This window comes from Moschus berezovskii, chromosome 18, assembly GCF_049115385.1.
Source record: "Moschus berezovskii isolate FMDL1 chromosome 18, NW_MosBer_1.0, whole genome shotgun sequence".
Taxonomy (NCBI): domain Eukaryota; kingdom Metazoa; phylum Chordata; class Mammalia; order Artiodactyla; family Moschidae; genus Moschus; species Moschus berezovskii.
The window spans coordinates 45,843,453-45,862,151 of record NC_142477.1 but is presented as its reverse complement, the minus strand read 5'-3'; the positions used below and the strand labels follow the sequence as shown (position 1 = coordinate 45,862,151).

Here is an 18,699-nt window from a genome sequence, read left to right as displayed (position 1 = left end):
GTTAAGAACATCATAAACTAAAATCTCCATGTCATGTGTATAGATTTATGTCACCTGAAAGTTTCAGAAAAATCTACAGATGAACACAACTCAAACCAGTAGCCTTGCTGAGTTGGGTTTAAGCAAAAAGCTACAATGTATTCTGTTACACTGAATCAAGTCAATGAACATACACTGTACATGCCTGAAAGTTTCAACTGTCTACTTTTTCAAGCCAAATTTTTAAAACTTGCAATTAAAAAGGTGTTTTAAAATGTGTTTTACATCCCTGTTCAAAGTCAACCTTCAATTAAAGTGTATCATTTCATTAGCTCCCGATCTATAGCAGCAGTGCTCTTGGGCTAGAAAGCACAGAACAAATACAGCTCTGGGACTTCTGTTTTAAAGGAAACAGAAACACAAACACGGGGTAAATACTTTCATTTAACAGCATTTCATCTCAATTTACCTATGAAACACCTTTATCTGTCAATCCCATTTCAGTTGTTGATGTGGTAAAGCGTGTGATTTTAGGCTCTGGACTTTAATTAAGACTCTCTGACAAGGTCTATTTTTTTCCTCAGTGAGAATCTATAATATAGATTTAATAAACATTAGAGGACAACTTTGAATTCTCCTGGCTCCTATCAAATGCTTAGCTGAAACTGTTGACATTTGAGTGAGTGAAGTCAACAGAATGTCTCCCTGAAGATGCTTTTTGGGGTCACGAATTCCTCAGAATATAAACAGGCTTGACTCAAAAGAGAGACCCTAAGGTCAAGTAGTTTATTACTACAAATATAAAATTATTTAAGTTTTCATATTACAGGATTACTCAGTGTCTTTAACATGGCTCATACACATTGTGAAATCTACAAGAAACACAGAGCATGTCTAAAGCTTATGTGCACCCTAATAACCCCTTTTTGTGGGGTATCTCAAAGGTTTTTGATTCCTAAAACATACATTAGAAGGGATTATACTTATTTTTCGATTTTCCCCTAAGCTTTTATTATACTGATATCTCAAGTAACAGTACACCTAAACACTTAACCACTTAAATTACTATTTATTTCCATATCATAAATTTGTTATTAATTTTCTACAGAAAAAGTTTTGTGTCTCCTGCAAAAAACACTGTAAGATCCTATCAAGTTATTCAGTTGACTATGTGTAAAAAAGCCTATTATTGATTCCCCTTTATAAATTAATGTAGGAAAAAAGCTGGTCTATCCTAGAAATGTGAGACTATTTTAACCTGATAAACATGCTTATTTAATCCATACCTCACTACTTGCCTTGGTTGTGTGTTAACACATTTCAGTCTTGTCTGACTGTGCGACCATATAGACTATAGCCCAGCAGGCTCCTCTGTCCACAGGATTCTCCAGGCAAGAATACTGGAATGGGTTGCCATGCCCTCCTCCAGGGGATCTTCCTGATGTAGGGACTGAACGTGAATCTTCTGTGACTCCTGCATTGCAGGCGGATTCTTTACCACTGAGCCACCTGGGAAGCCCCACCTACCTTGGTTATAGAAGGCTTAAGATTTAAGTTACTGTTCAGCTCATCCATGTTATACTCTTGATACAATTTCCCTTTCTCTACATGATTTTTTACTTCAGATTTGTAAAGTTCTTTAGCATATAGCTATTTATTACACATTACCTTTTATTAAAGTAGGTAAGTCTATTCTAAGCCCAACGTTACTTTTTCCAGAATAGTCCTGCCCTCTAGAAATAATACATTAGTTAAATCACTTACCTAAGATCCTTCAAGATATCAGATTATCACTGTGCATTCAGTCCAAGGAGTTCTTTGCCTCTTTACCATTCTCAGTTCAGTTCTACTAGGAGTTAAATACTCACCCGGGGTACTGTGGACATATAGGAACCATATGGTACAAATGTTCCCTAGCCAATAAGAAGGAAATTCCACACAGCAAATGTAAGAAAGAAGATCATTTCTTCTTTTCTAATGCTTAAATATAGCAATATAGTTCACATTGCCTCATAAAAGTTCTGAGTTCCCTGGTGGTTCAGACAGTAAAGAATCTGCCTGCAATGTGGAAGACCCAGGTTTGATCCCTGGATTGGGAAGATCCCCTGGAAGAGGGCATGACAACCCACTCCAGTATTCTTGCCTGGAAAATCCCATGAACAGAGGAGCCTGGTAAGCTACAGTCCATGGGGTCACAAAGAGTCGGACATGACTGAGTGACCAACACTTTCACTTTCATAAAAGTTCTACTGAAACATGAAGAACAGTCACAACGTGCAACCATTTCTTTGAGGAAAAAAGCATCATTTGAAAGTATGAAAACTATAACAAAAGAGAAGGTATTTTAATTTTTGTACAAGAAGTAATCTTTCTACAAGAAGATTTAGAAAAGTCAGCATGCCATAAATGGAAGGGAGAAAGGAATAATTACTTTGACCACCAAATCAGAAGCCAGCACTTCCTTCGTCCCTTGGATCTGGGCACCTGCTGCTCTGTAGTGATCATCTGAGAACTTGGAAGCTTCACCTGCACCAGATTCCACAACAACATTAAACCCCTGCTTGACCAAGGCCTGAACGCCAGCAGGAGACAATGCCACTCGCTTCTCATTTTGGAAAATCTCTTTGGGGACCCCAACAGTTAGTTGCTTATATGGAATTCCTACAACAAAGACACAAAAAATAATTGGTAAGAAACACCAAAAGTCAATGTTTTAATAATGCAGTTCAGAAAATGGAAATGGGAAATTTGTTCAAAATACACTACATGTACAGGCTGCTGTTCAAAGTGATGTTCCTGATTCACAATCATAATTTTTTAACTTTTTTTTGATAGATGATGGAAAATTCTTATACCTACTCCCCTGAAAATCCTAAATATTTAACCAAATGGCTTTCTTCAAGGCATATGACTAGTTTAGCTTATTTTTAGGGAAAAAATGGGTTGAAAGGCCACTCAACACACTAAGTCCACTCATCAAACTAAACGTCTGAGGTTTATGGTCCCCTGGTCCTTATCTTTAAGGAAGACGGAAGTAACTGTTGCTCAGTCATGTCTTGACTCTTTGCGACCCACGGACTGCAGCACACCATGCATCCCTATCCTTCAACATCTCCCAGAGTTTGTTCAAACTCTATCCATTGAGTCAGTGATGCCATCCAACCATCTCATCCTCTGTCATCCCCTTCTCCTCCTGCCTTCAATCTTTATCAGAATCAGGGTCTTTTCCAATGAGTCAGCTCTTTGCATCAGGTGGCCAAAGTACTGGAGTTTCAGCTTCAGTATCAGTCCTTCCAATGAATATTCAGGGTTGATTTCCTCCAGGATTGACTGGTTTGATCTCCTTGCTATCCAAGACACTCTCAAGAGTCTTCTCCAGCACCACAGTTTGAAGGCAACAATTCTTCGGCATTCAGCTTTTTTTACTGCCCAGCTCTCACATCCATATATGACTATTGGAAAAACCATAGCTTTGACTACATGGATCTTTATAAGCAAAGTAATGCCCTTGCTTTTTAATACACTATCTAGGTTTGTCATTGCTTTTCTTCCAAGGAGCAAGTGTCTTTTAATTGCATGGTTTCAGTCACCATCCACAGTGATTTTGGAGCCCAAGAAAATAAAGTCTGTCACTGTTTCCATTGTTTCCCCATCTATTTGCCATGAAGTGATGAGACCAGATGCCATGATCATCATTTTCTGAATGTTGAGTTTTAAGCCAGCTTTTCACTTTCCTCTCTCACTTTCATTAAGAGGCTCTTTAATTCCTCTTCACTTTCTGCCGTAAGGGTGGTACCATCTGCCACCCTATAATATCTGAGGTTATTAATATTTCTCCCCACAATCTTGACTCCAGTTTGTGCATCATTCATTCTTGGCCACAACTTATTAGACCAGGGGGTCAGCAGCTGGGTTAAAGATAACAGTCTACAGGCCAGACAGAAGGAAAACCAGTAGCACATAGAGGAACCTATAAGGAATTTTCAGAGGAACTCTGCCCTGTGGATACTCCATGCCAGCCAATGACTATTCAACCCATTCAGGATCTCTCAGAGAGAACTGGGATGTGAGACCCACCAAAAAGGACCAGGGGAGTAGAATGATGCAGCAACTATTTGTAAACAGAGCCACAAGGTAATCAAAGGGAGGTGGTCAGCAGCCACAGTAGTAGAAACGTTGGTAGTGGGCATGCAGATGGAAAAGAGGAGTGACAGCAATGAAAACCAGAATAACACTCCACTTCTCCAAGAAGGAGAAGAACGGTCTCCTGTGCTCCATACTTCCCAAAAATCCATACAATAAAAATAAAACCTCATCACAAAGTATAACCTGCTATGATTCTGTTCCCTGCAACACACAGAAGAACCGTATAACACTCTTATTTATCCCTGCAGAAGGAAATGGCAACTCACTCCAGTATTCTTGCCTGGAAAATCTCACAGTCAGAGAAAACTGGCATGCTGCAGTCCATGTAGTTGCAAAGAGTCGGACACGACTTAGCAACTGAACAGCAACAAATATATTTATATACAGTTCAGACCAGCCTTAGCTAAAATACACTACTTTTTTTTTTCTGTTGTTTTACTCAATATATGGATAAAAACATTATTTTTAATGAAGAGCATCTGCTTCTATATGTCTTATTAAAGTTTAGAAAACTTACCTTAGCAATCTAAACTTTAAATATATATAATAAAAAGGTAAATCAAAATATCTCTACAGAGTAACTTATTAAGTGAAATTTTATAGGGACTAAATCAACCTAAAAATAGCTGCATTTGCACATACAGTCTTAGATCTCATACTATTTAAGCAGTAATAATTGATAGTAAGCCAAAGGCAAACACATGCTGAATCTCCCTCTCTACTTAAAAGAGAAGAAAATAACTGAAAGATAGCAAATATTTTGGATTAAGGTGAAAAATTAATTATATAAACTTATCTAGAGTTCACTCATTGGACAACTTCAGATTCTCTAGGTCTTACATATCATATGCCAAGGAAGTTACCAAAGACAGATAAAGTCACATCAAAAGGATTTAGGAACCAACCTGGAAGGGCTTCCACTGGCCAGATATGAGACAATTTGAGCATCAAAAAGGAAAATAATTAATTGCAAATGTCATAAAATACATATAAAGATGTTAAAATCCATGTGTTCATTATAATAAATATTTCAAAATTCAAAAATATTCAAAAAATAAATATTTGCTAAAAGCTTCTCAACTTTGGAGAAAGTAATGTGTGGTCAGATGAATAACAGTCTCCCAAATACATCCATGTCTTGATCCTCAGAATCAGTGAGTATGTTCCAGTGTGTGGCCAAGGAGAGTTATGGTAACAGATGGAATTAAGGTTGCTAATCAGCTGACCCTGAAACAGGGAGAATATTCTAAATTAAGTGGGTGGGCTCATTATATCACATGGATCCTTAAATGTGAAAGAAGGGAGGAGAAGAGTCAGAGTCGAAGAAAAATTTGGAGATGCTATCCTGCTAGCTTTGAAGACGGAGAAATAGGCCATGAGCCAAGGAACGCAGACAGTCTCCAGAAACTGGAAAAGGCAAGGAGACAGATTCTCCCCTAGAGCCTCTGGAAGGAATGTGTCCTGCTGACACCAGTGAGAACCATCTCAGGCTTTGGCCTCCAGAAGTATAAGATAATAAAATAAATGTGTTATATGAAGCCAGTTTGTAATCACCTAATACAACAGAAGTAGAAAATGAATACATAAGAGAACCAACTGATGAGCAAAACTAGTAAATACTGAACAATGATCAAACATCTACCCACCTTTCCCATACAGCCTCAGAGTAACTAAATACAGTTGGCCCTCTGTATCCAGACTTCCCAGGTGGTGCTAGTGGTCAAGAACCCACCTACCAAAGCAGAAGGGAGAGACACGACTGAAGTGACTTAGCATGCACGCACTCTGTATCCACAGATTCAACCAACTACAGATCAAAAATATTAAAAATAAATTCCAAAAGTTCTGAAAAGCAAAACTTGGATTTTTTACATTGTATTGTAGCACTAGTGGTAATGAACCCAGCTGCCAATGCAGGAGACATAAGAGACGTGGGTTTGATCCCTGGGTCAGGAAGATCCCCTGGAGGAAGGCATGGCAACCCACTCAAGTATTCTTGCCTGGAGAATCCCATGGACAGAGGAGCCTGGCGGGCCACAGTCCATAGGGTCGCACAGAGTCAGACACGACTGAAGTGACTTAACACACAGAGGCATCATGAGTAACCTAAGAAAGAAAGTGAAGTCGCTCAGTCGTGTCCAACTCTTTCCGACCCCATGGACTGTAGCCTACCACACTCCTCCGTCCATGGGATTTTCCAGGCAAGAGTACTGGAGTAGGTTGCCATTTCCTTCTCCAGAGGATCTTCCCAACCCAGGGATGGAACCTGGGTCTCCTGCATTGTAGGCAGACACTTAACCATCTGAACCACCAGGGAAGTCAACCTAAAGATGATTTAACCAAAAGATAAGTAACTTAAAGATGACTTAAAGTATACAGGAGGATCTGTGTAGGTTACATGCAAATAGTACACCATTTTATATGAGGAACTTGAGCATCCAAAGATTCTGGTATTCACGGGAGGTCTGGAACCAATCCCACATGGATACCAAGGGATGACTGTAACAGAAGGAAAGTTTTTTAATAGAAAAATTCTAGCTAATAAATGAAGATAAAATGATAGGATATTAAAGCTCCTGATAAAATCACACATTTAGCTAACAATCAATCAAACGGCTGCTAGCTCCTCTGAGTGAAAAATCAATGGGAACTTCACGATAGATCACACTGACAATATCTAAACTCACTGGTCAATCTTCCTGATGTAATACAACAGATAGTGCACAACATCACCTACGAAGTACACTAGCTGAAAAAGGCAAACCTGAGTCTGATCAAGGCTCGAGATCCAGCTAAACGTTACAGAAAATACAAGAAACCTAGTTAAACAATACTAAGGGAATAATGTGGGAAATTCTACAGGACAACTAAATTCTTCAACAAAAAGAAAAGAGCGAAGAGGAACATAAAGACTGAAAGACACCGAACAGACAAGGAAGTGAATACAACACATGGACTTTGTTTGGATCGTAATTTGAACAAGGCATCTGTTTAAAAAAAAAAAAATTGAGAAAATATTAAAACTGACTGAAATTACTTTTCAAGCTTTTCAATGTGTTAATGAAATTATGGCTATATTAAGGAATAAACAGAATCCTCATCTTTTAGAGATTAAAAAAATAATAGGAAATAGTCAAGAACAGAAATTAAGCAAACAAAAAAAGCCTTACTCATAGTTGATAACAGAGATCTTGAAGTACATGCTTTCACTTAAAAGGACAATTCCCATTTACTCAGTATAGTTACTGACTTTTGCTTTATACACATTCTTATCACACTGGATAATCTGGCCTTCCAGAACACTTAATCTGAAGATAAGGCCGAGGGCTCTCAGAGGCAGGTACCCTGCCAACAGTGACTTGTCACGTGAGAATAAGAAAAGAGGCTATGAAATCTACTAAAGGCAGACATAAGAACTGAAAACAGTTAGCAATTTAGGCATGTTTAATGCAAACACAGCCCTATAAACAAAAAGAGAATTATTCTATATGGCAAAGACTTCTGATTCCTCCCAAATATCCATGCTGTTCCTCCCCTAAAAATAACGGAATGCTATTTTTATTTAAGTATGTTGCCATCTAGGATAAAAGACTAAATGTCCAAACCTCCCTTAGAGCAACACATTGCCACCTGAGTTCTGGCCAATGAGGTACAGACAGAGCGCTAGAAGGGTCTTTGGGCAAGATGCTTAAAGGGATCTGACACAGCTTAGAAGATTCCCCTTTTAGCCTCTTCTCCTTCTGGCTTGTACCACAGAACAGAAGCATGTGGGAGTCCTAACAGAGAAAGCCTGTAGGCCATTGGAAGACTTCAGCTATAACTCTGTGTGAGCTAGGAAGCTAGTGGCAAATTCTGAACAGAGGAGTAACACGATCTTTCATTTTAAAAAGATTATTCTCATTGTCTTGTACAGAACAGATTGTTGGCAGGGGGGTAAAGCACACAGAGACCACTTAGGAGACTAACGCAATAGTCCAGGTGACGGATGATGGTGGCTTGGACCAGGACAATAAAAGTGGTGATGGTGGATGGAAAAGCGGAGAAAAGAACAGATTCAAGATACAATGTAGAGCTGATCTATACCAATCATAAGCATCAGGAATGACTAAGGTTTCTGCCCTGAACAACTGAGATGAAGCTGCCACTTACTAAATCAAGAAACATTAATGCAGATCAATCAATATGCTTAGTTCCTAATTCTTAAGCATAGTTAAGCCATGTATGGTATGATTCCCCAATACCAACTAGGAAAGAGGAAAAGCTACTAGGAGAAATGGTTACTATGAGCAATGGTTTCCTGGGTATAAACTCAATTTATTTAACATTTTTCTTTTTCTATTGTGTTTTCTTCTCTGTTAGCACTGACAGCCAAGAACTTCCGTACATGGAAAATATAAGAAAGCACTCATTCGGTTTTTTACTCGAAATGACTGCTCACAAGCACTAGGCTGTAAAACTGCATGGTTTATCTATCATCATCAGATCTATTGTTTCTATGACTCAAAGTGAGACTTTACCTGGTTTTACAGGGGCTTTACACCACAGTATCCGATGAGTATGAAATGTTCGTAAAAAATTCTTCTTCCCTGGTAGAACCTTACAGGACCCCAAATTGCTGAGGAAAGGGCATGAACAGCCAGTCACCACTGTTTTCAGTAGGTTCGCCATGTTCACAGGAAGTTCCCGATTTTCTGGATCCCCAATTTCCTTAAAAGTAAATCACTAAAGGAAAGAAAGCAAAAATGCATATGCTGAGAATATAACATACTTTGCCTTTTTAACATCAAAAACATTTTTTTAAAAAAAGCAAATTGAGAGAGGCTGCAAAATAACAGTTAAACATGGGCATCGACAAAGAATTTATTTGCCAAGTCCTTTACTTAAAGATGCTTCAAAAGCTTGTTTCCAATTCAGGTATTTAAAACTTGGAATCCGTTTTCCCACTTAAAATTGTAGTTATAAACAAATTATTCAATTCCAAGCTAGGTCACATAAGTCTAAGTGATTTTTAATGTAGCTGGAAAGTTAAGAAAAGTTGCTATAAAGTCCAGTCACATCATATATGAAAGTTATCATCTCAGTTTGTCCAGCAAAAATTGCACAAAATCAAAATTCCCCTTAACTTTCCTTAGATTGTCTAAATAGTACAATAGTACTTGTTTGGCCACTATACAATACAGAAAACACCACCATCCTTTTTGGTGCAGCAGGCTATACATCCTGAGAGACATACACACCCCCACCCCAAACCCAGCTTCACTGAATGAGATTCATGTTTGCTAGGTGGACATCTCAAGAAAATTTAACATGCACGAAATACAACTCCAATTTAAAAAAAAAAGAAAAAAAAATTCCATAGTTAACTTTACCACATAGGTTTGTGCTTGCATATGTGGGCGTAACTAGGAATTCTGTGAGTGGTTCTCACCAGAGGCCCGCTCTTGCCAGCTCTAAATGACCTAGGTGAAATGGCATTGACCTTTGCTGTCTTGGAGATTTCAGTGGCTATTTTGTCCAACCTCCCTGGCAGATCCCGGGGAGTAAACAGAAGGCTCTCCCACCATCCCCCTGATTCCCAACACTCTCTTTCCTTCAAAAATGTGAAGAAGCAGAGGACCTGGAACTCTTCTCAGTCAACCACAGCTAACTCCACTTACTGTGCCTTTAGGCTCTGCCCCATGGTGCAGGCCCTTCTGGGACCCAGCACCCAAACCCAGCAGCCTCCAAAAACATACTTCCAGCCTCCAGAGGAAGAAGGGTCTAACTCATTTTTCATGTCATAACTACTGCCACAAGTCCTTGAAGCCACTTCCTGCAAATACCAGAAAGCAACACTGGGAAAAGAAACGCTCAATCCAGGTAGTTCTTATTCTTGATGCTCTTTAATTCAATAAACACACGGAGGGCTGAGTCTCAGAGGCACAGCCATTAGGAGCATCTGTAGAATTAAACTGGAATCGGTTACAGACTTGGAGATAAGAAAAGTCAACAAGCAATAACAGAGAAAGCTGAGTAACACAAGTCCAAAGTGCTTCGAGGCATCAAAGAAGATCATACCCTCCTACAGGGCTAAGAAAAGGAAGGAAAAGGCACTTGAGCAGGACAGAATACTATGAACAAAGCCAAGGAAAAGGGAGCCTATAAGATGTGTCCAGGCATGCAACCAAAAATGTGAATAATTCCTTACATGCTGATAGAAGATTTTATATTTTCAGAGTATTTCCATATATGTCGTTTCATCTCAGTCTTTCTAAAGCATTCCTGAATCAATAAATACCCTCCTCGTTCATTCAGAGGTCACTTCTAGAGTTATTCATGGCTGAGAATGGAGAACAAACAAGTTCAAAATTCAGCCACCCACTGAAAACATTCACTGAATCTACGCCAAGAACTGAGGGAGATCCAAAGATATACAAAAGATAATTCCTGTTGAAAGAGAAATTTCTTCCTACCACTATTAAGGACCGAGTCCTAGCCCAATCTCCTCATTTACTCTAGTCTCTCTTTCTGGATCATCCCAGCTCCCCAACAACCACCATTTCTCACTGGTCAGGCTTACCCAGACTTCATCAGCAAAATAACAAAGCTAGTTATAATGCAGCCCGGGTATTGTCTAAACCTGCTTGCTACTCACTCGCTGTTTGGCTGGAATTTCTCGGCACCTCAGTCTGCTCCTCTATAAAAGGAGTACAGGAAAGCTCCCTTGAAGGGCACAAACAGGCTCTAAAAGTTTTATCATTAGATAGAGATTTTGCAGTGCTCTAAAGCTGAAGTCCTGTTTCATGGCCTGGAGTCTGCAAAATTTGCCCTGTCTACTTAAAAAATCATAATTTGATGTTGAACTGAGCCCTTGCATCAGACATCAACATAGCCAAGGCCTTCAGAGACCAATTGCTCCCCCAAATTCCACTTGATTCAAGTTATGAGCATATAAGACAGTTGATAAGGAAGTAGTTTAGTGTCAAGAAAATGTCACTAAGCCTAAATCAAATAAAAATGACCCTGAAAGATATTCAGAGTCTATCTGAACCATGTTATCACAGCCGAGTACATGTTTACAGCAAAGACAGTAGAGGTGACCCTTGAACAACAGGGTTTGAATTTCATGGGTCTGCTCCTAGGCAGCTACTTTTCAATAGTGAATATCAATAATGCAATATACACAGTGTTCAGTTATCTAAATCCTCAGATGGGGAGGAACTGCAGACACGGAGAGCCGTTATTCAAGAGCCGTCATCTGTCTTAATTGTCACAGCTTCCCCTAACTTCACTTGAAAGCTCTCTGCTATTTTATTATTCATGTGCTTCAATGGCTAGTAAGAATTGGACAGCATCTTTACAACTGAAAATTGGGGCATTCACACCACCAGTTAATGTAAGTCATTTTGGTATCTCCCCTAATAGATTAAAATCCTTGGAGGCAAGCACCTGAGAGAGCATAACACAGAGCCTAAGAGTGTGAACTCTTAGTTGGAAGCCCCACCTGCAACGCATTAGCTGTGTCACCTTGGCAAGTCACTGAACTTCTCTGTATCTGATTTCATCACCTTTAAAATGGGGAAAATAATAACAGTACCTTGTAGGGTCACTGTGAAGATTAAAAGGACACAGTATCTTTACTGCTATCAGTATTCACTTTAGTATTACCTCTGGCCCAGTGCCTCGCACAAAATAGAGGAAATCAACAAGTATTGTTTGATTGAGTGAATGTGTAACTAGAGTTAGATAACCTGAAGCCTGGGGTTCTATGAATATATTCTCCAAGGAGTTTCAGGAAATTTCCTTTAAAAAATTTAAAGGCTATGTAGCTTTGTGGAAAAGTGATTCCATCAGCAGAGGTAAGCAGCTTGAGCACACTTGCTTATGAGAAACAATCCTAAACTACCAATTCAATTTTTTTTTTTTTTTTAAACAGCCACAGTTTGCAGAAGAGGGAAACATTTTAAATAAAAGCACAGAACCCTCACTATTCCGAATACATCCTGTTCTACAAGACTCCTTACAGATTCCTTAAGGACTTCCCTGCACCAGAGGACGAATAAAGGGCACCTGCAACTGTAATAAACAAGCCACGCTTTTAAAAGCGAGACATGCCAACCAAGGACACAATACCCTACCAAAGCTTAGACTAGCAAGCAGTGTGACCTCGCTCAAACCCACAGGTTCAAGCTCCTCCCTCGGCAACTGAACTGCCACCGGGCTAGCATCTGCCAGGGACCGCTATTTATAACCTTCCTCGGAAGCCGATTGGTGGAGACCGGCGGCATAATAGTTATTCCGCCTCCGGAGTTCGAATCAGCTCACCCCACTGCACGATCTTTCCCCCATCGCCAGCCCAGACCCCACTCTCAGCCCAATACAGGCTCGCCCAGACCAACCAGCCTGCCCTACCCCCATACACTTAAAACTTTCAACACCACCACCTGTGTCTCCAGCCGGTCACCCACCCCAAACTCTCTCCGGGTTCAAGCACAGTTTCGGGGCGTCCAGGTGCCACCTCTCTGGATGCACCACTTATCGAAAGTCCTCTATGACCTCCCATCCTTTAAGCTGAAAGGACCCCGTAGAACTCCAGCCCCCTCCCCGCAAAGCTCCAAAATCTGCATCTGCACAGCTGACACCTCGTTCCCCACCCTCTGCGGCGGAAACCCAGTTCTCGAACCCACCACCCGCGACGCGCGTCCACGTCGCCCCAGCTTGAGACCAGAAAGAGGGCCCTCGAGGCGGCCCCAGGCTCCCGGGTGCAGCCGGCGCCGCGGTCCCTGCCGCCCCCGCCCCCAGCGGCTCCGTGACAGCTCTCCTTCCCGCCTCGGGACCTCGACCTGCCCCACGCCCCGTCCCCAGCGGCGCCCCGGGCGCCCGCACGGGCTGCCCGCGCCTTGACGCTCACCTTGGCGGGGAGGCCAGGCGTCCGCGGGCAGCGAGGGGACGCCGCGCTGGCAGACCCGGGCGCCAGCCCCGCGGCGCCTGCAACCCGGAAGAACAGCCCCAAGCCCGCGGCTGCGGAGACCACGTGACCGCGGCGCGGCCCCCACCCCGGCGCCCCGTTCCCCCTCGCCCCTTCCTCGCCAGGCCCTTCTTCCCGCCCGGCCCCCTCCCCCAGCCCGCCGCCCGCCCGCCCGCCCTCTCTTCAAGTGACAAAGCGTCCCCACGAAATGCCCCTCACAGCTCCAAGACCAGTTACCCCAAGGGACCCTGGCCTTTTCTCCCGGGGCTGCCAAAACCCTCTTTGTCTCGGGCTCGACCTGCTGCTCCGCCGCCCCGCCTCCGAGCGCTCCCTCCGCCCGTCCTTGTCAATCAAACCTGGAGCCCAGCGCGGGCGCTCAAGTTGCCAATGGCTACGTTTGTCCTCTCCTGGAGAGCCAGGAACGAAGTGGGACTACCTCTAGTGTCCCACCAGAGCAAATAAAGGAATAGAACTCCACTTTTGGTACCTGACTTTCCTCTAGCTCTCCAGGAAAAATCTTCTGAAACAGAAGACCAAAAAGAAAGTCAGAGGAGGCCAGGAGGTGGTGACCGGCGGGAATGGGAGCGTTGTTTTTAATTCCGGATGGAGCGGTGGAGTTCAATGCTTCCGAAACGATGTCAAGGCCCGAAAATTAACACACATCTGCGGACGGGTCTTCCAACGGCCCGCCCACGGAAAGCCGTGTGCTTCTGTGAGTATTAATAGCCGGGGGCTGGAGAGCGCCCTTGGTGGACGTTAAGTGTCCTGACCAGGCCTAGGCTGGTTTTGGCAAAACTGCTAAATGACTTTGCAAGGCGATGACTCCTGTTACTTGGCCTGCAGGTGTCTTCTGATTGAAAGTGGGAGGAATAAGACGCACATTGGTTCACTTATCCAAAGCTGAATCATCATGAAGTGTCAAGATGGTCACTGCTTTTTTACTTCAATTGAAAAATTTAAGATGAGTTAAAAAATTATGAAACTCACAGGCATGAGGCAAGACAAATATTCCATATCCTCAAAAAGAAATAAACTACAGGGAAGCCCTTACTTTGCGAACATTTCTTGTGTTTAAGCATACAGAAGGTCATTCAACTTGAGGTCTTCAACTGCATCCAGACAAAGTAAAAACACTGTTCTTGTCCTGGAGGAGTTCACAGAGGGGAATGGACACAGCCCCAGGGTTTAAAATAATAATGAACCATGGTAAGTGCAACCCTAGAAACAGGTTCAAGATACTGCGAGTACAGTGAGGTATGAGTATTTGATAAGGATTAAAAACTAAGCTCCTTTCCCAATAAATGTAAGTCCCATTGTTATGCTATACTCCTTAAACATACGCAGTACTATGTATCAACATGACACAACTGAGCAACTGAACACACATATGTCAATCATATCCATAAAACTGGGGAAAAACCTAAGGTTGGCTTAAAACACATGTGTAGGTGGGGGAGTGGAGCAGAGGTTTGCTTCTTTCTCTCTCAAGACTTAGAACAATGGTTGGTTCCCAGCTGGGAAAAATTTTTCCCACAGTGTCTGGAGATCTTTGGTCATCACAACTGGAAAAGGGAGGCATCTAACGGATAGCGACCAGGGGTGCTGCTCAACACCCTGTATTACACTGGTAGCCCCTTGCAGCAAAGAATTGCCTGGCCCCAAACGTCAATAGTCCTAAGACTGAAAGTGAAAAGTGTTAGTTGCTCAGTTCTATCTGACTCTTTGCGACCCCATGGGCTGTAGCCCACGAGACTCCTCTGTCTGTGGGATTTCCCAGGCAAGAATACTGGAGTAGGTCACCATTTCCTACTCCAGGGGCTCTTCCTGACCCAGGGATCGAACCCACATCTCCTGCATCTACCTGAATTGGCAGGCAGATTCTTTACCACTGAGCTAACTGGGAAGCCACCAAAACACTGCATCTAGTTAAAACTTGGCCAGAGGACAGGTCAATTTAATGTGTTCATTGTGGTTATTACCTCAAATAGTTATCAGTAGTTTGTTTTTTCAAACGTCCTTATTGTAAATAATCATTAACAAAGTAAATAACTTCAATGAGCTAATATACGTCAATTATGGGGATTTTTAATAATGCAGACACCAGATTCCAAAGCGACCATCACTAACCTCAGTCTCGGTCCTCTTCTCTTAGGTAGACCAAGCAAGAGTGTGTTTGCAGGCTTCCCTGGCAGTCCAGTGGTTAAGACTCCATGCTTCCAATGCAGGGAGAGCAGGTTCATCCCTGTTCTGGGAACTAACATCCATCACTAACACACACATCACTAACATCGGAAGCCAAAAAAATAAAAGAGTGTGTTTGATTGTAGGAAGCAAATAATAACCAACTAAATGAATTTATACTAATCAGCATTAATTGGAAGAGGATAGAGGCGAACTGACTTTAAACGGAAAGCACAAAGTTAAATAATTGGCCATTAGTTTTATAAGCATCGAAAACACCAATTCGGACTTCCCTGGTATTACTGGGTTCGATCCCTGGGTTGGGAAGATCTCCTGGAGAAAGAAAAGGCTACCCACTCCAGTATTTTGGCCTGGAGAATTCCATGGACTCTGCAGTCCATGGAGTCGCAAAGAGTCGGACACAACTGAATGACTTTCACTTCACTTCACTTCACAGTGGATAAAACTCTGTCTGCCAACACAGGGGACATGTGTTCTATCACTGGTCCAGGAGGATCCCATGTACCCCAGAGCAACTAAACCCATGAGCCACTATTACCAAGTCCATGCTCTAGACCCCAAGGGGTTGCAACTACTGAGTACACATGCCACAGCTACTGAGCCCGCGTGCTGCACTGAAGTCTATGTGCCTAGAACCTGTGCACCACAGCAAGAGGAGCCACCGAAATAAGAAGCCCGAGCACCACAGCAAAGAGAAGCTCATGCTCACCGCAACTAGAGAGAGCCCGTGCATATCAACAAAGACCCAGCACAGTCAAAAATAAATAAAACATCAGCTCTAAGCAGACTTTTGTTGTCTCCATGCAGTAAGTGCCAATGATAAAAACCTATGCTTTTTTTAATGAATAACAAAAAATCTGTAGTGGTATCTTTGGGGGCCTGGGAAAATGGTGAGGGATAGGAGCTGATGAGAGTGAAAGAGGAGAGTGAAAAAGCTGGCTTAAAACTCAACATTCGAAAAATTAAAATCAGGGCATCTGGTCCCATCACTTCATGGCAGATAGACGGGGAAACAATAGAAACAGTGGCAGACTTTATTTTCCTGGGCTCCAAAATCACAGCAGATGGTGACTGCAGCCAGGAAATTAAAAGATGCTTGCTCCTTGGAAGAAAAGCTATGACCAACCTAGATAGCATACTAAAAAGCAGAGACATTATTTTACCAACAAAGGTCTGTCTAGTCAAAGCTATGGTTTTTCCAGTAGTCATGTATGGATGTGAGAGCTGGACCATAAAAAAAGTTGAGCGCCAAAGAATTGATACTTCTGAACTGTGGTGTTGGAGAAGACTTGAGAGTCCCTTGGACTACAGGGAAATCAAACCAGTCAGCCCTAAAGGAAATCAGTCCTGAATATTCATTGGAAGGACTGATGCTGAAGCTGAAGCTCCAAAGCTGAAGCTTTGGTCACCTGATGTGAAGAACTGACTCATTGGAAAACTTACTCATTGATGCTGGGAAAAGTTGAAGGCAGGAGAAGGGGCTGACAGAGGGTGAGATGGTTGGATGCCATCACTGACTCAATGGACATGAGTTTTAGCAAGCTCCAGGAGTTGGTGATGGACAGGGAAGCCTGGTGTGCTGCAGTCCATGGGGTCGCAAAGAGTCGGACATGACTGAGCAACTAAACTGAACTGAGGAGCTGCATTAGTATCCTAAGGCTGCTGTAACAAATTACTGCGACCTGGGTAGCTTAAAATGACAGAAATGTACTGGCGCACAGTTCTGGAGGCCAAAAGTCTAAAATCAGAGTGTCACAGGGCTGATTCCTCTGAGGGAGAAAATGTCTCATACCTCTCTCTTAGCATGTAGAGAAAGCTTCTGTTTATCGGCAGTCACTTCTGGTTGTCAGCAGTCACTGGTGTTCTTTGGCTTGTAGACACATTACTCCAATCTCTGCTTCCTCTTCACATTTCTACCTCTTCTTTGTGTCTCTCTGTACCCGAATGTCCCTCTCCTTTCTCTTATGAAGACATCAGCCAATGGATTTAAGGTCCTCCCTAAATCCAGGATGAATTCATCTCAAGATCCTTAACTAAAATTAAATCTGCAAAGACTGTATTTTCAAATAAGTGTGACCACAAATTTGGGGGAGACACTGTTCAACCCACTACAGGAGCAGTCTGTATGTTTAAGGGTACTACAAAGTAGAGGGGTCTTATTTCTTTTAACATGGATAGATTCACCAGTTCTTGAGTTTAAGGTGAAAGTTCAAACTATTTGGGGGAAATCCAGCTGAAAGTTGTTTTGTGTTAATAATTAGAAGAATTTTCATATAAACTTGTATAAAACTCAACCTAGTTGAATTTTTACTTCACTTTATTAAAAAAATATAACTATATGTTATATAACTATTATTATCCAACTACTTGATTGCAAAACTCCATAATAGCAGTTAACATGTTTCTACTTAACTTTTAAATATTGCATTTGATGAAAACTCTAGTTCACTTGCTTTTTAAGCAGTTTTGTGAGCATCATCTCTTTGTAGATCTTTTTTTTTTTTTTAATTCTAGATGATACCTATTACAGTAAAGCAAAAACGAGGTTCTGGTTTTCATCTCACCACTCTCCTGCTGCTGCTGCTAAGTCACTTCAGTCGTGTCCGACTCTGTGTGACCCCATAGACGGAAGCCCACCAGGCTCCCCCATCCCTGGGATTCTCCAGGCAGGAACACTGGAGTGGGTTGCCATTTCCTTCTCCAATGTGTGAAAGTGAAAAGTGAAAGTGAAGTCACTCAGTCTTGTCCGACCCTTAGTGACCCCACGGACTGCAGCCTACCAGGCTCCTCCATCCATGGGATTTTCCAGGCAAGAGTACTGGAGTGGCTTGCCATTGCCTTCTCCCACCACTCTCCTATCTGCTCCTATTTCTTTAACCACTTGTTTTCAGTTCTTACCATTTAAATGTACAAATGTTCTCTTGACCTTCTTTCCCTTCAACTCTAATATTGTCTTCCCTCCGATGTAATGTCAGTTGTGCTATCACAATTCTCAAAGCTTAATGTCCTGCTCAAATCTCTCTCCTAACTTCCAGACACATGCAGCCAAATGCCAGCTGGCCATTTCCATTGGGATATCCACAGATGTCTTAAACTTGACCTGAGAAAATTCCCTCCTGCTCTACAAAGAACTTGTATCTAAAAAATATAAGAACTTCCAAAACTCAACAATTTAAAAAAATCCAAATAGAAAATGAGCAAAACGCATAAAAAGGTATTTCACCAAAGAGCAATAGAAGCATATGAAAATATATTCAATGTCAGTAGCCATTAAGGAAATGAAAATTAAAATCACAATGAAACATCACTACACATCTCTATGAATGTCTAATATAAAACAAGAGTGACAATACCCAATGCTGGCAATGAAGGAGAGAGGATAGATCACTCACATATTACTAATGATGGTGTAAAATGGTACCCGT

At 41.9% G+C, this 18,699-nt stretch overlaps 1 protein-coding gene across 3 annotated transcripts in view; it reads right to left on the bottom strand.

The window, feature by feature from the left end:
• NNT (nicotinamide nucleotide transhydrogenase) overlaps nt 1-13,784 on the bottom strand; it is a 91,566-nt gene extending 77,782 nt beyond the window's left edge. The window contains exons 1-3 of one of the 3 annotated variants that reach the window (XM_055422085.2): nt 13,560-13,784; nt 8,643-8,847; nt 2,411-2,640 (exon numbers count right to left, since the gene is read on the bottom strand). In XM_055422085.2, the coding sequence (XP_055278060.1) occupies nt 2,411-2,640; nt 8,643-8,793 (381 nt within the window). In that variant the 5' untranslated portion in view covers nt 8,794-8,847; nt 13,560-13,784. Of the gene's footprint in view, nt 1-2,410; nt 2,641-8,642; nt 8,848-13,015; nt 13,167-13,309; nt 13,395-13,559 lie in introns of those variants that run through there. The other 2 variants (XM_055422086.2, XM_055422084.2) reach the window with 2 other exon arrangements.
• Between the last annotated feature and the right edge of the window lie 4,915 nt (nt 13,785-18,699).